Here is a 15,243-nt window from a genome sequence, read left to right on the forward strand (position 1 = left end):
CAGAGCAAATGAGAAAATGGATGGAGCTGCACATAAGTACAGAGAAATCCTGGAGAAAGCCTATCAGAGGCTGCCAAAGCATTTGAAACTGGCATTGAAATTCATATTCTAATAGAAATACTGCGACACATAAAGAGATACTTTGTCAGCTGAAGCATCAACCAATCATTTTCCTTTTATTGTACAGCTATGGATTAATTTGTGTTGATCTATCGCATGCAGTTCTAAGTAATTACATTAAAGTTGTGGCTTCAATGTCACAAAATGTGAAAAAAATTACTGTTACTTACTGTTTTGTTCATCTTTAATCCTCCTTACCTCACCTGATAATTGATGGTTTCCCAACACGTTTGAGTGTGTCTTCAACTAACTGTCATGCACAGTGCCTTGCTTAAAAGTAACCTTTCCTCAAACATGACTGTGGAGAGCAATATTTAGACAAGCTTCATTTTAGAGACGTTGCATTAGTCATGGTGTGGCCATAATACTGTCTCTGAAACCCACAGTTCTCAGCGGTGAAATCTGTCAAGTGGAGGAAGAAGCGCTTCAAGGATTAGATTGTCTAAATTTCTAGTGTGTGTGAAGATCCTGCCAGGAGGAAGACAGAACACTTCAGAAACCTCTTATAAAGGCTTCTGGAGGTCAAATGAGCTCTAAACATATCTCTGAAATACTCAGTGGGTGAAGCTATAGACCCTTCTTAGATAGAAGGGTTTTCCTCAAGGTTTCACATTAAAACAAGCTACGTTGAGTAAGATCACTTCTTCTCACTGTTAATAAACACCTCAGGAAGGAGGCTGGCTCTGTGTCCCACAGGTGAATCTGTTTTGTTGAGAAATATATGAATCAGCTCCAGAACTAAAGACACTACATTTTCTGACTGAAGCTGTCAGAAAATTACAGTGAAACATTTCCTGCACTGACATGCGACAGGAAAAAAGCCTCTTTGAGTTCAACAAAGAAAGAGACAGATTACAGTTTTGAAATGCACTCAGCTGTCTGATGAGACTACCCTAACTGAACTAACACAAGAGAAGTGCAGCAAAGTTAATATAGACCTAATTTCATTTTCCACATGTACCGGAGCTCATTTGTTTACCCACGAGCATCGCTGTCATCTGCACTGTGGCTCCAGGAGATGAATTTACAGGATGTCGCTTACTGTCACTTTGGGTTGATTGGCTTTCCAATTACTGCTTGATTTACAGGGTTGGCTGTTGGTGTAAGTTAATGTCTCCCTCTGTAACATGTTCATCATTGCCAGGTTTCAAGCCTGTGGTGGTAGATCATACAGTATGGAGCAGGCAATCCATCAGCAACCACTTTAGTGACAGAATTATAATTACCTACTGAATTTCCCCTACTGGAACCAGGACAGTACAACTAAGACAGATGGACACACCTGAGAGAATAAGGTCAGGGTGATGAAAGTTTAAATTTGTCTGCAGCCAGATTCTGCTTACTAAAACAAAAAGTGTAGCAAGCACTTGCTTTGGACACATTTGGAGATAAATGTTTGGCCTCTGGATGGTGACAACTTCAGGGACATGTTTTGTCTCAAACCACTGGCACGCAATTTGTTTTGTTGCTTTATTTTTTCCAATGTGGAACCCCAAGTAGACAAGCCAGTGGATTAAAGTTATATCTGTCAGGTTGATAAAAAGATCTGGAAAAACAGATGATAGACAAAGGATTTATTATCAACTGCCTTTCAAAGCAATGGCTTATGGTTTGACTGAATCCCGCTGGACCCTGAGCTTGGAAAAAATGTTTTCTAAAATTTCCATTTTGTACAACTTTAATTTTTGAGGTGAAAGGTTTAACAATGGTGTAAGACCTAATGTTGTTTCTCCATGTTTGTTAGGCTTCTGTTTAAAATGATGTCTGTCTCATTTACCAAAATAAATTGGATAGGCATCTCTCCAAAGGTTATAAAACATTGTAAGAGAGTCAGATTGAGAGAAAAACATTTTTTTATTCATTACATTTAATTTAAAATGGCACATTAACTTTTTGTTTGGGATCTTGAGTGACCTGACTGCCCTCTGCTGCAGACCGGATTGGCTGGGTTGGTGCTATGTGCTGGCCACCCTATCAGAGGCATTTTCCATCCGACAGCAGCTGAGGAGATAAAAGTTCATTTTTACCACAGCTGATTGGAGCTGGATGCCATCATGGAGAACAGCAAGCCTCATTTGTGTTTAGCAGCACAACTGTTCGCTCCATATTCTCAGTGTTGGATAGAAATGTTGTTTTCAATTATTTCTGGCCCGCCGTAGTTTTTTTATGTGGCTCTCTAGACTCCAAATGACATCAATAAGATAAAAAGATAAAGATAAAAAACTTTATTGTCATTGTCACAGGAACAATGAAATTTAAAAAGTTAGCATAAAAAGTGGAATGAACACAGTCTGCAGTCAGTAAGAAACATATTTATCTGTCTGTTTCAAAGGGAGGAAGCACAAGGCGCTCAGCATGGTCGCCTATATTCGTCCATTCAGGCTTTTTGCTTGGATGATTAGTAGCACAGCAGAGACAGACGGGCCAGCAGCTGTTTGGACTGTCAGGCTAAGTTTTATGGAGGATTAAAGGTTATATCCGACAGCTGACAGTTTCTCTGCCTGGAGGCCACACAGACAGGCCCCGTTATGGAGCTGCCCAAAGAGAGCCAAAAGCAGAGGTGGGTGCGGAGCGCTTCCTGTTTCATTTTAATTGTATAATCAACCTTTCTCCCCCTGAGAATGTTTTTTTTATTGTTTGTTGTTGTATGTTTTGGTCTTTCTCTGTGTGTTGTTTTTTCTGTGCATAAATTTGTCTCTGGATTTGTATATTAAATAAATTATAAACTATCAACATGTTTACTGATAATTATTCCATTCTTTTCATTTTTTCCTATAGGGAAATCCTTGCTCACCCCGAGTCTGGTACTTTTGGAGGTATAACTCGTCTTTCAAGGGAATGATTGTACCAGTAGTGTTTACTGTTCATCTTTATTTGCAAGATATTTTTAATATGAAATATGTTCTAGTTGTTGTTGTAGAGATTAGATATGACGTAAGGCAAAGGAAATTTAACAAAGACAAAGGGTTGTTTGTGGAAGATCATAGTAAGGTTTGAAGTTTGAAATTAACTGTCTGCAAGCAGATATTTAGAATAAATTGTAATACCGCAGTTTCTCCAGGAGGTGGAAGCACTTTGCCGCAGTTGTCCTGGTAGAAAAGGAAATTTAACAAAACAAACAATTACATTTCCAGACGGAAGACATTAGTAAATTATTAATTGAACATTTTAATTACGTTAATATTAATAGTCCAGCTTATGTAAATTAAATTTGTATGATATGCAGATTTTTTCACATTTATATTCACTACTTTCCCTTGTCTCCCATTTTTAACTACAATGTACTTTAATCTGTAAGATTAGTTTTAATTGGATTTTTAAATTTTTTTTATTTATAATAAAGTCCCTTATAATAACATTTATTGGTGCTAAACCAACAAACTGAATTGAGTTGTAGTCCTACCACGATGCCAGCAGATGTCGACAGCAGGACAGGAACCTGTGATGTGTGTATTGTTCTTAATATTGTTAATAAGAACAATAAGACATTGTTCTTATTAAGAAAACAATCTCTCTTAATAAGAGATTGTTCAGGCTGAGAATGAACAAAAAACTAATAGCTCACCTTAAGTCACATTTACTACCCACCAATAATAATCAAAGTGTTTCAGTGCAAATATATTCTTTCTTAAAAGATATTTCAACATGTTCCATGTTTGATTTGACCACATTTCCATGTCTTTTGGCCTGGCAGTTTCCATGCATGGATGTGGCTCATGATCCGTAACTTAGATGCACAGAGAGATACAGTTAATCCCAATTAATATATGAATGTCCGAAGCAAGGCCATTAAAATTTCACAGTTTTACATTTGAGATTTTTCTGTTGTTGTTCTTATTTACTCAAGTCATCTTAGTCTGATATTAAAATTTTGATCAACCGAAACATTCACGCATGACAGAAAGGATTTAAAAGAAAATTGTAAGGAGAAAAATACTTTTTTCAAAGAACTGGAAGTGACTACAGTCAACCTTCACCTCTTCATTACAAAATTTTGCAGATACGTCCTGTAAGAGAAAAACCTTTTTAGAACAGATTTTACCCAGAAAGATGTCGGCTTCTTGTTATAAACATGACACTGAACATGATCTCAGTGGTTCATACTGGAAAGTATCACTTTTAATTCAAACACAGTTGAGTTACAATAAAAAAAGCTGCAAGAGCACACCGTCTATTTATGCACAATGACCAGCTGCTCAAATGCTCAATGCGTAATGAAAGCAATGGCTTTCATTACAGGACTAAGTTAGCATGCTAACGTCCTCAGCATGCTGTCAGGAAACAAGAGAAGGTAGACATTCAGCACGCAGGAAGCTGCTCCACATCTATTCCTGTCCTGGCAGCCAGAAAACAGAAAGTTATAGTCATCATGGTTCAGCTGAGCCACTGGTTTCTCAGCTGTGATGACAAAGAGACACTTGTTGTAATTAGCAGCAGCACATCGAGGGAAACATGCAGCTCTAAAGTGTTGAATTATGTTTTATTAACAGTGCCTTGCATGTGTGTTCATGTTGTCGCAATACGTCTATAATCTTTATTATAGTCGAATATAGAATGTTATGTGAGAAATTAGAAGAAGAGAAAAGATGCCTGGCTGTTAAAATGAAGAAGCTGAGGAGCAGCTGGGAATAAAGTTGCAACACTTGGGTTTAAGGCTGGACTTTGACTTGGCCATTCTGGCACATTGATATGCTGCCCCAGAAGGTTTAGGGTGATTTTTCTGCTGAGCTGTGTTCAGGTTTTCTCTGAGGACTCACATCCTGCATGTGGCTCAATTCATCTTCACCTTCCCCTGTCAGCATGATGCTGCCACCACCTTACTTTGATGTGCGGGTGACGTAGAATATTTAGTTTACTTCTTCTGACGCACATAAAAGAAATAGTTCAGCCTGATTTGGTCTCAGTGGAGCTAAATGCTCGTTGCATTTAGTGGATGAAATGAGGGAGATGGAGACGAGTGGGGGGGAGAAAGGATGATAACAGTGAATCCTGTGCGTGTGATTGACAGAAACCGACTGCTCCAACAGCTGCGCATTAGAGCGGACACAGTGCAAAGGTTACTGCTATTAATACACATAACCACTGTGCATGTAAATTTCCAACATGGGTTTAATAACTTCTTATCATCACTGCATCGCATTATTTCTCCTTAATTCGACATTGTCAGAAATAAACGTGACACATTCGGGACTCCGGGTGTGTGAACATGTCAGACAGAGAAGATGCTGCGAGTGTTTATGTTCAGAGGGCAAAGGTCAGAGTCAGAGAACAGCGGGACGGCTACAGTTACGATTGAAATAGAAAAGTACTCTGAATCCATAAGAGCAGTATGGCTGCCATGAGAACACAGAGGCGTAAGATCAACGCAAACGGGAGAAACCAGGACAAAAAAAAAAAAGGCCAAACGTTCCCAGGCGTTCAGCTGCAGCTGAGGAAGACCGCGTTCAGTCCCCACGGGTGGGTTGAGTTACATCCGAGTCAGCAGTGGGAGGAAGACCACCGAGGGGCCAGCTTTCACATTTGGAGTCGAAGGAATGCTGGAGGCCCAGTTGTCACTTCATTCACGCCACGCGCACGGACGCAGGTTCGCGGCCAAACGGCCAGAGACGCCCACCGTCACTGCTTCCTGTACGCGACCAGCAGCTCTGGGCTTCCGCAGCCAATTTGGGTCCGAGCTGGAGTTGTGAAACAGAGGCTCGCCTGGAGAAACGGATCCTGGTCATGACTCGCTGTCTCTGTTCGCAACAAAGGTAAATCAAAGCTGTTTGACATGCAGCGCGTAGCAGCGTCAGGTGACGCTTCTGCACGTCGATGTTCCCGCTAAAGCCTTTTATTTTTTGATTTAGTTGGTTTTTTTCCCCCGATTTTTCCTTGACAACAATCTTACGATCTCCTGCATTGTGTGTGTGTGTGTGTGTGTGTGTGTGTGTGTGTGTGTGTGTGTGTGTGTGTGTGTGTGTGTGTGTGTGTGTGTGTGTGTGTAACGCGGTGCGTTTAATATGCTCGATCTAAAATCGGCCATATTTTGACATCGCCTCGGCCCGATCACCGCAGCCCGTGGGGTTTCCCCTGACCCGGAAGCACAACGCGGCCTGTTGAATGTCGCCAATCAGAAAGCGCGGTGACGTAAGCACGTAGGGAATCCCAAACAGTTGACATGGCAACTGAGAGTTACGGTGGACATCGGAGGTGATATGTGGAAATGTTTATTATTATATGTAAAGTCATTTTTATACATGTTTATTATATGTTGTGTTTATTCTGTAAAAAAAAAAAAAGTTAACTAAGAAAAAACATGAAATCACAGCTCTTTTTGTTTTGCTATCACTGCTGCTCCTACATCGTCATCGTGTTTTATTATTCTAAACTCACGTTTGGGATGTTGGGGGGTTTTGCTGGATGGGCCCCCGGGGGTCTGGGGGGGCCACTGCTGTATGGAACAAGACTGCTGCCATCAAACGCTGACTCTCCTGTCTTAGTTTGGTCCTGGACTCAGTTGCTGCTGTTGCTTTCAGATGCTCCTCAACACGGTGCTGGTGGTGCTGACAGACCTGGCTGCCAGCTTGCTCGGTAATAAGCTGTTCAGGCAGCATTTCCACCTGCTGCTCTCGGCTGTCCTGGTGTTCGGCCCCGCGCTGAGCCTCTGGGTTTCCCATCACAGCATCTTTGCCAAGAGAAGTTACTTCCTCTACAGGTAGGATCACTTCCTGTTTAGCCTCCCTCTCCCCTCCAGTTGTAATGTTTTTCTTTTTTATTTTCAGTTTTCTCCATTTGTTGTTCTCAGGGTTTTTATATACAGTATTGTTAAATAGTATTGTCCTAAAATAAGTTATTTTTTTGGCCAAAAGTGATGACTTCTTGGACCATCAGTTGAGGGAGGGGACTATTCTTCTTTGCTGAGCAGATCAAAGTCTTGTGCCATAGGCCCAGACTTTGACTATGCTTGATTGACACAAGAGTAAATGGAAAAAATTGACAAACTTCACATCACAGATGCAGGCCTGAACATGTATATAAAGACTCAATTTGTGTTAAATACTATTTAATCAAGAATTCCCCCATATTGTTACAGTTTTTTGTTCTTTCGCTTATTGTAGCTTTTGTGCATATACAAAATAAAAATGACTTGCCAATATATTTTTACTGAACCTACTAACAAATGACAACCTTAATTGCACTTTTTGTTCAACATAAAGCATGTTTTATATATAAAGCTTGAAATGTTTCTAATTAAATATGCATGTTCCAGGTAAAACCCTCCTACAGACGCCGTCTGCTCCTCCCCTCTGTCCTCCAGGTTGTTCCTGCGCTCTGGTTGGGGCTGGACGTCCGTTTTCGTCGGGCCCTTCATCTTCCTCTTCTCCTACTCCATCCGCGGCTCCGTCCTGCACTCGCTCCGTCACCTCAGCAGGCTCGCCGTGGCTGGAGGGCTCTGGCTTTGTTTCTGTAAACTGCTGGACCTCCTGGAGAACACCACAGGAAGCTGCTATGAACCGCTGCCCGCTGGTCCAGAGGTCACCGGTGGGCAGCCTCTGCTGGTGCTCAAAGAGGGGGAGAGCAAGTCCGAGTGCCTGAAAGCTGGGATGGAGTGGCGAGGTTATGAGGTTTCAGAGGACGTCTTCCTGCTGTGTTTGTGCTGCCTGCTGCTGGCAGAGGAAATGTCAGTGTTTGGTCCATATCTGAGGCTTGGGGGCATCTCGGACGCCCCACTGAGGATCCTCTTTTTGCTCTGTGTTCTCCTTCTTGGACTGTGGATCTTCCTGCTGCTCTGTCTCTTAGCCTACTTCCCCCACTTCCCCACTCAGCTGCTGGGAGGGGCGCTAGGCTGCCTCAGCTGGAGGGGACTGTATCAGGGCTGGTACCGCATGGGGCCCAGCTGGTATTGCCCAGGAAGGCCTGGTGAGGGACTGCTCAACATAAAGACCAGCAGCACCGTGGAGGAAGACTCACTAAACCACAATCACTACAATTAACTGATAGTAGATTCAGCGCTTTGAGCTTAAACATTAAAAGTCTTTGAATCTTCAACAAAACTTTGCCTGGAAAGATTCGACATTTTCTTTCACTCTCTATGAGTAAACCTGTCATTATGTTGCATTAATGGTGTTTCAAACATTTTCCTTATATATGTCGCACAATTTAAAGGGAATATATTGTGCAAATGAAAGGTCACTATTTAGGTCACAAGTGCTTCCAAAAAGAACCAACCAAGTCATGTTTTTGGCAGTAAGTTAATATGATTCGGTGTCCAGAAAATGACACCAAATCATTTTCAATCGGAAGGTTTTGAAAACCTTCCGATTGTTAAGTCACAGTCAATAGGCACCGGGCTGTTACCTACCAAACCAAGAAAACCCACCATGTTTGGCCAGCTCGTTTTACTATTGTACAATGGCTGCTGGAAAAGACAATATTTTGCCATTTGTTTAAGAGGATCTATTTCTGCTTTTCAGGGATGAAAGTTTATACAATTGCACATGTGTTTGCAGCCATTTTCATGTGTGAGTGTAAACATTGTTTGGGGGGGGCATGGTCAACAGCAGCAGCTTATTTGGATTTAAAGTGACAGACCCTAAAACAATTCCGGAAGCAGCTCAAACTAGACAAATCAAACTAAAATCTCAATATTAAAGGATTAATTTGTGCAAAATGTAATGAACATATCTGAACCTGTTTAAGTAAAAGATCTATTACTAAGAAGTAAATAAGTATTAGAAGAGAAAAAAAATGTATGTTTAATGTCAAACAATCAAACATTTTGCATAGTAATTTTACAAAAGAAAGAAGATAATGTTGGTGACGTGACTTCGCGTTTACTTTAGGACCCCATTTAAAAAAAATTACATTTATTAAAACAAAAATTAACCACTATGGTATTTAATAGTTTATTGATAAAACATCTTCAGAAAGACAATATATACAAAATATTATTCAACTAAGCAGCAGAAAATAACGGCTACCATCAGTTCAGCTGGTTCTTCACACAAACCTTACAGCTGCGCCGCCTCTAAAACATCTCAGAGATGCACACCATTCATCCATCCCATTCCATCCGGATGCTGAAAACATTTCCTTGTCTTTCGGCAGCTCCATGCTGCCGCCTTCGTCCCACAATCCAGTTTAAAATTCAGCAAACCAACAGAGAGAGGAACATAAGAGTCCTTAAATAAAAACCCAAACAGAACTGACTTCTTATCTGCATAATGATCCGAGGGACGATATAAAACTGAAAGAAACGTTGAGTTTGGTGAACACTGGAACCTGATGTTTGTTCCTCGATATCATTAATAGCCACACAACATCCTCTGAGTGCCAGTCAGCTCCAGCTCTTCTAGTTCTGCTGAACAGAGACCACCTGATCTTCACAGTATTCGTACTTCTTCATCAACTTCCCGTTTGCTACCAAAAGGCTGACAAATCTGATCCACTCAATGTCTGTTTGCAGTGTCTGCAGAGGAAGAACAGTGACTGAATCTACGATCGGCCTCTCTTTGTAAGACGCAGAGCTCTGGCCGCCGTGTTCTAAGATGTGATTGCTGCGACACATTTTGGACGTATAAAAATGACTTACAAAAAGAACTTGAAGTATTGGTTGATGAAAGAGACATCAGGAGAAGGTTGGGATGGGGGAGTCGACAGAGTCCAACGGTTCCCACCGACAGTTCATCAAAGCGTCATAAAGCTCCTCACTGTGCTGCATAAAGTCCTTGTTCCACAGCTCCACGTCGCATTCAGGGATGGGCTCTGGAATAAATCCCATCAAGATCATCAGGAAAAAATGACCCATGCTGCTTCTCCTCCATAAAGGTTTAATAGACAGGTACTGTTTATGAGTTGAATTGTTTCCTGTAGAAATAATGATTATTCAAAAGCAATCGAGGATTTTTACCTTCTGTGCTGTCATCTTCAGCATCTTCAGCTTGCTCCTGGCCCTGCTGGACACAACGAGTAAGACTATTGTCACCATAAAAGAACAACTAAAACTTTCATCAGAATTGTAAAAATACATCAATACTAATTTAAATACATCAAATCTGCAACCAGAAAAACAGATTGTGCTTTTCTTTATTCTGTTAGCATCACTGAGCTAATGCTATTGCTACCTACAGGTATTGTTGACAGTTAGCTCCAAAACATTTATATAACCATATTGTAGGTTCATCAAATTACAGCCTATGTTTTAACATGTTTATCTGTAAAATAGCTTACAGACAAGTGACTGGCACCAGTTGATCTGTTTCTTTTACCTGTACGGCTCCCGTCATGTCGGTGGACATGGGTGGCATCCCCATAGGAGGCGGGGGCATCATGTGACCTGGTGGGGGGTAACCATAAGCCCCATAGTTATAGTTGTAGCCGCTGTTGTAGCTGCTATTGTAGCCGCTGTTGTATCCACTGGTGTAGCCGTAACCACTGCTGTTGTAGCCACTGTACTGGTCATAGCTCCCCCACTGAGGATAGTAACCGCCCTGACTTCCTGCTGCGTGGCTGCCGTAGTAACCCGACTGTGTCGGGTTGTAGCTACTGTAACTCTGAGTCTGGCCTCCTGGGTAGGTTGTCTTTTGGCTGAAAAACAACAACAAAAATGTAGCTTTGAAATATTGCCAATCTACAACCGGCTGAACTGAATTATTCTGTAAAACTTAAAAATGCTGAAGGCCTTGACCTTAAGCTTTATTAGCACTTTTAAGTTTTAGATCAGGTCAGTTCATCCCTTTGTCAGTATGTAGCACTTATTTCAAGCCAATGAATTGCAGTTTTATCTGTGAACAAACTATTTTCTGGTTTAACTATTAATTAATCAATTCAAGGCAAAATATTAAACCCTAAGATTATCATCTGTTTATAATTAACACCCCAGAGTTTTAGCTACTTTCACAAACCTAAAATACATTTGCAAAATTACAATTCAATGTTTTAATTTGATGGTTTTTTTTAAGTCTGACATAAATTTCCAAAATCAATATTGATATTTTTGTTTTTAAAGGATGCTTTTTTTCTCAACAACTCTTCATTTTGTAAGGCAACACTGTCTAATTAAAACTAGTACATCAAAAACAACAATATTTACAATACAGCCTTTAAAATAAGCAGCAAGCGTTGACACAAAATGAAGAGTCTGGTCAACATCTTAAAAAGTACTGATTGTTTTGCACAGCAATAGCTGCAGTTGATCTGATTCACTTCTGATTCCAACAATCTGCAGGAAGGAATAAAAATAAATAAATCTATACACAAAGACCAAACTGATATCATAGGGTTACTACACGTGTATCACTTAGACGTTTCCTGAGCTCCTGTGCCTGCATTTTAAAATATTGCAAGTTCAAGTTAGGAATCTTGAGGAAATATTTCTACCCAGGACCTGCTTTAAATTTGTAATCTGTGACAACAAGAAACTGGAAATAAAATGAGGAGGCCAAAGGACAGAACGAAAAGGTCAACAAGTAGGAAACAAACAAAAAAACGGAGCTAGACATGATGAGGGTTTAAGGCTGGAGGGACGCAAGGAAAAAATGAAAACGCCTCTATAGTAGATAAATAAATTTCTAACTCCTCCTCTAAACTTGCTTTCTGTTTTGTGCTTGCTTGTTGCGTCGTACCTTTTAGCCACAGCGATGCTGAGCCTCAGGGTTTTCCCCCCCAGCATGGTTCCCTGGCACTCCTCTATCGCCGCCTTCTGTTCGCTCTCGTCACCAAACTTGACGAAGCCGTAGCCTCTGAAAAACCAGACCAAAGTTACGCCTCCTCTGCCCACCAGTTCGTGCCACATACTTGCCATGTATTAGCCACTTATGAGAAACAGAATATAATGGGTATTATTATGGTAGAACTGAAACTTGCTGTTTTACTTTTAACATGAGGTAGCATCACTTGAATTGTGAGTTGCTCTTGCTTAGCCTATATGGGGAAAACAATAGTTTTAGCATAAGACGGCAGGAAAACATTTCTTCAGCCTTTTTCGAAAACAGATGAAGATGCTCTGGTGGTCAACGTCCAAAGCACTGCTATCCGAGTAACCAAGTTTAATAATAAAGCACAAAAAAATGAATTAAATTAAAAACGCACAGAGGGGTTCACGTACTTTGAATAGCCGTACTGGTCGGTGACTACTTTGGCTCCTTTGCAGGAAGGGTACTTCTTAAAGACCTGATGCAGCTGAAAGTCGTCCACTTCAGAGGCCAAGTCTCCCACAAACACTGAGAACTCCGGCCTGAAAGAGCAAAAAGGAAAAGAAAAAGATTCAAATGTCTATTTGTGCACACATACTGGTGTGAGGAAGCATAAAGGACTTAGTGATTTGTTCTAAACAATACGGTCAAGTAGCAAAATGTAGCTTCACGTTTGACAAAACTATGAGAATGTTCTTAGTTTTAGAATAGCAGCTAAATGAATAAGGTGAATGGTCTGAATTACCTAAGGGGAAAAAATTTGAAGTTTAACATTTTTTTCTTATTCAATTAAAACTTTCTATTGTTTATTTGGCTTTTAACAGTCACAGTTAAAGACACACCAAGACAGCAAGCAGGAAACTAAGTAGCTAAACTTAATCTTGATCATCCCCAACAGTTGAACAGACCATGAAAAACCATAATCTTTCTCTGATCAGTAAACGCACCACAACTAACATGGTTAAAATTAGATCTTGTAATCTATGTTTATGATGTCATTAGTGCTACTTTGTTTGTGCCCAGCCAACTTGCGCGACATGTGCAAACACTAAGTTTGGACATTGGGGCTATTTTGGGAACGAGGCTCGTCATAAAACCCTGGGAGAAGCTACTGTAACAACTGTGCTACATCTGAAGAAATGTAGAAGTATTATACAGACAGAAGGTGTGAAAGCAACCTCTAAAAGAAGGTAAAAGTAGGATATACATTTCAGATCTTACCCTGCTTCTGGACGTTTCCCGTATGTGGCATAATTTAGCTTAAACTTCCTGGGCTGCAAGTGTGGGGGGAAAAAAAAAGGAACACAGACATTAAGGCAACCTCAAACACCAAAGACGTGTAGTATAGCACTGATATTGCTGGAAACAAAAAGTGGCGTTATTATTGTTATTTAGGTTTACATACCTCCACCACCCAGACCAGCCTTTAGCCCCTTCCTCAGTTAGTTCCTACCAGAGACTCTATGAACAGGGCAGCCCATAGCTTGGCCGGCCCACTGGGCCAACAGTACTTCAAACCAAGCAGTGCCAAGCAGCTCATTGCTCATAATGTCACACACCACATGAAACCGGCATCTTCGGGATGGGAACATTTGTTGCTTTACATCAACAGGCCTTATTGTCCAGCATTTGTCACATAAAGCCACATAAAACTATTAAAATGGCACAAGTACTAGTGGGTTAAACTGACCAGAAATATTCAAATGTTCTACTTCTATGCAGGTGTGTATTCATAACACAAAGTACTTATGAGGCGGACAGAGCTCCACTGTGTACAATAAAAGAGCTAAGCACTGAAAAGGCCCAAGTCTAATGCTGAGAAAAGGAAGATGGCAAGAAACTGTCAATGTATTGATATCAATAGAGAAACATTTATTTCTGATATGAGAGCTACTGAAAAAAAAAAAAGTGAATATTTTTGCTGCTAAATCAAACAGCTTACCGGGTTTGATCCTGGAACCAGTTTTCCGTTGAGTCTTTGTACGCAGCGGTCGACGCTCGCTTCGTCTGCCAGCTCCACAAAACAGTAACCCGCTGAGCCACTGTGGAAAGACAAAGGAAACAAAATGAAAAAGTGAAGCAAAAGAAAGACAAGTAGATAAAGGAAAAAAAAATACTTATTTTTTTTACAGGGGGATGAAGCAGCTATGGGGAAAGGCGCAACGTTAACTTAATATTCATCCAAAAGGTCTAAAAATGTACAATCTCCTTGAAAATGTAAAGGCTTTAACAACAAAATCATATCTGATCAGTCGTGATCTGTATCTCCTACCCTGTTATCCTGTGAGTGATGATCTTGACTCCCAACGGTGACTCTCCCATACCACTGAAGGCCTGCTTGACAAAGTTCTCATCCATATATGGGTCCAACTAGAAATAAATAAAAGAGTTAACTTATGTTCCTATCAAATAAAAACATAGGACTCAGAATAAGGTCGCGTCACATTTAGAAACAATCTTTACCAAATATTACTAAATAAAAACTTTGCGACTTTCGCTGGCTTGATTATTGTACATGTAAACAATTTGTAATCACTTGCATGATTTAAACATGAAGGCAGAGAAAGTTTGACAAAGTTTTGCAAAACTTCAAATCCCTAGTATAGATAACAATGCACTGGCATGTTTTTAACCAAGGAATAAAAACAATTAACGAATAACGCACAGTTAATAAAGTAAGTCATGAAGACAACAAACAGTAAGTTTGTGTAAAAACAGCAAAGACTACTAAAGTTAGTCAGACTACACTCGTGTCATTTTGTTCATGTGCTGCAACTTCTTTTTACGTGAGCATTTCCGCTTGGATAAAAGACGATACTTCCCTCTACTAATAAACTATTTTCGACCCCTCCAGGGTTATGAGGTCTTTAACGCTGTAGGTCTTGTGAGGTCTAGTCTTGTTAACTGTTAGCTTACATTCCGCTAACGTTTCCTGCGGCATGAAAAAAGCGCTTATCCGCAAGTTAAACATATTCACGCTTTTATTAAACCGAACTTTTAGATCATTTAGGCCACCATTTAGTTCTAGAGAGGAGTTTTGAGCCACACACACTGAGCACTTCGGGGGAGGCATGTCTGTTTTCATGGTTCGTCAAAGCTAACCAAGCTAGCTATATGCGCGGCTAAACTAACGTTGGGAAATGAAACCAGAGATTAGGACTTACGTCACCCATCCACAGGCTGTTTTGCCTGTTAAACATCATTGAAAGTAGTACCGACGTAACACTATAGAAGAAACTGTGGAGCGAAAACTGACAAAGTCCTCGCTGCAGAAATTTGCGACCCACACGTCGATTGACTGTTTCCCTTCACTTCCGTCTTAGCAAAGCGGAGAAGAGCGAAGGCTGCGCGGTGCTTCCGGTAGGAAGTTGTAGAACTACATTTCAAAATAAAGTGAAACTCACAAACGTTTTCTTTTTTTAAGAAAAAACAATCAGAGTAGCTATATGGA

At 40.6% G+C, this 15,243-nt stretch overlaps 2 protein-coding genes across 4 annotated transcripts; one reads left to right on the plus strand and one right to left on the minus strand.

The window, feature by feature from the left end:
- The first annotated feature begins 5,545 nt into the window (after positions 1–5,545).
- fitm1l (fat storage inducing transmembrane protein 1, like) lies at positions 5,546–8,153 on the plus strand. 2 transcript variants are annotated; one of them, XM_055033251.1, is made up of 3 exons: positions 5,546–5,870; positions 6,636–6,814; positions 7,418–8,153. In XM_055033251.1, the coding sequence occupies exons 2-3, from the start codon at positions 6,636–6,638 to the stop codon at positions 8,091–8,093; spliced, it is 855 nt and encodes a 284-aa protein (XP_054889226.1). In that variant the 5' UTR covers positions 5,546–5,870; the 3' UTR covers positions 8,094–8,153. The 2 variants fall into 2 exon arrangements, with proteins under 2 accessions (XP_054889226.1, XP_054889227.1); XM_055033252.1 differs by lacking the exon at positions 5,546–5,870 and adding an exon at positions 6,238–6,309.
- Positions 8,154–8,829: 676 nt separating this feature from the next.
- Positions 8,830–15,119, minus strand: trnau1apb (tRNA selenocysteine 1 associated protein 1b). 2 transcript variants are annotated; one of them, XM_055033250.1, is made up of 9 exons: positions 14,957–15,119; positions 14,065–14,162; positions 13,735–13,834; positions 13,014–13,066; positions 12,206–12,334; positions 11,724–11,840; positions 10,368–10,686; positions 10,010–10,052; positions 8,830–9,864 (listed from the first exon to the last, which is right to left on the minus strand). In XM_055033250.1, the coding sequence occupies exons 1-9, from the start codon at positions 14,993–14,995 to the stop codon at positions 9,728–9,730; spliced, it is 1,035 nt and encodes a 344-aa protein (XP_054889225.1). In that variant the 5' UTR covers positions 14,996–15,119; the 3' UTR covers positions 8,830–9,727. The 2 variants fall into 2 exon arrangements, with proteins under 2 accessions (XP_054889225.1, XP_054889224.1); XM_055033249.1 differs by having other exon boundaries at positions 10,010–10,055.
- Positions 15,120–15,243: the final 124 nt, after the last annotated feature.

This window comes from Poeciliopsis prolifica, unplaced genomic scaffold (genome assembly GCF_027474105.1).
Source record: "Poeciliopsis prolifica strain line A6 unplaced genomic scaffold, Auburn_PproV2 SCAFFOLD008, whole genome shotgun sequence".
NCBI classification, from domain to species: Eukaryota; Metazoa; Chordata; class Actinopteri; order Cyprinodontiformes; family Poeciliidae; genus Poeciliopsis; species Poeciliopsis prolifica.

Excerpts from the sequence above, each read along its gene's own strand:
- trnau1apb (XM_055033249.1), bottom strand. The coding sequence starts at position 14,995 with ATGATGTTTAACAGGCAAAACAGCCTGTGGATGGGTGAC. Across the intron at positions 13,067-13,734 it reads TGGTTCCAGGATCAAACCCG|CCCAGGAAGTTTAAGCTAAA; the intron begins GTAAGCTGTTTG and ends CCACACTTGCAG. Across the intron at positions 9,865-10,009 it reads TGAAGATGACAGCACAGAAG|AGCCCATCCCTGAATGCGAC; the intron begins GTAAAAATCCTC and ends GATTTATTCCAG.
- fitm1l (XM_055033251.1), top strand. The coding sequence starts at position 6,636 with ATGCTCCTCAACACGGTGCTGGTGGTGCTGACAGACCTGGCTGCCAGC. Across the intron at positions 6,815-7,417 it reads AGAAGTTACTTCCTCTACAG|GTTGTTCCTGCGCTCTGGTT; the intron begins GTAGGATCACTT and ends TCTGTCCTCCAG.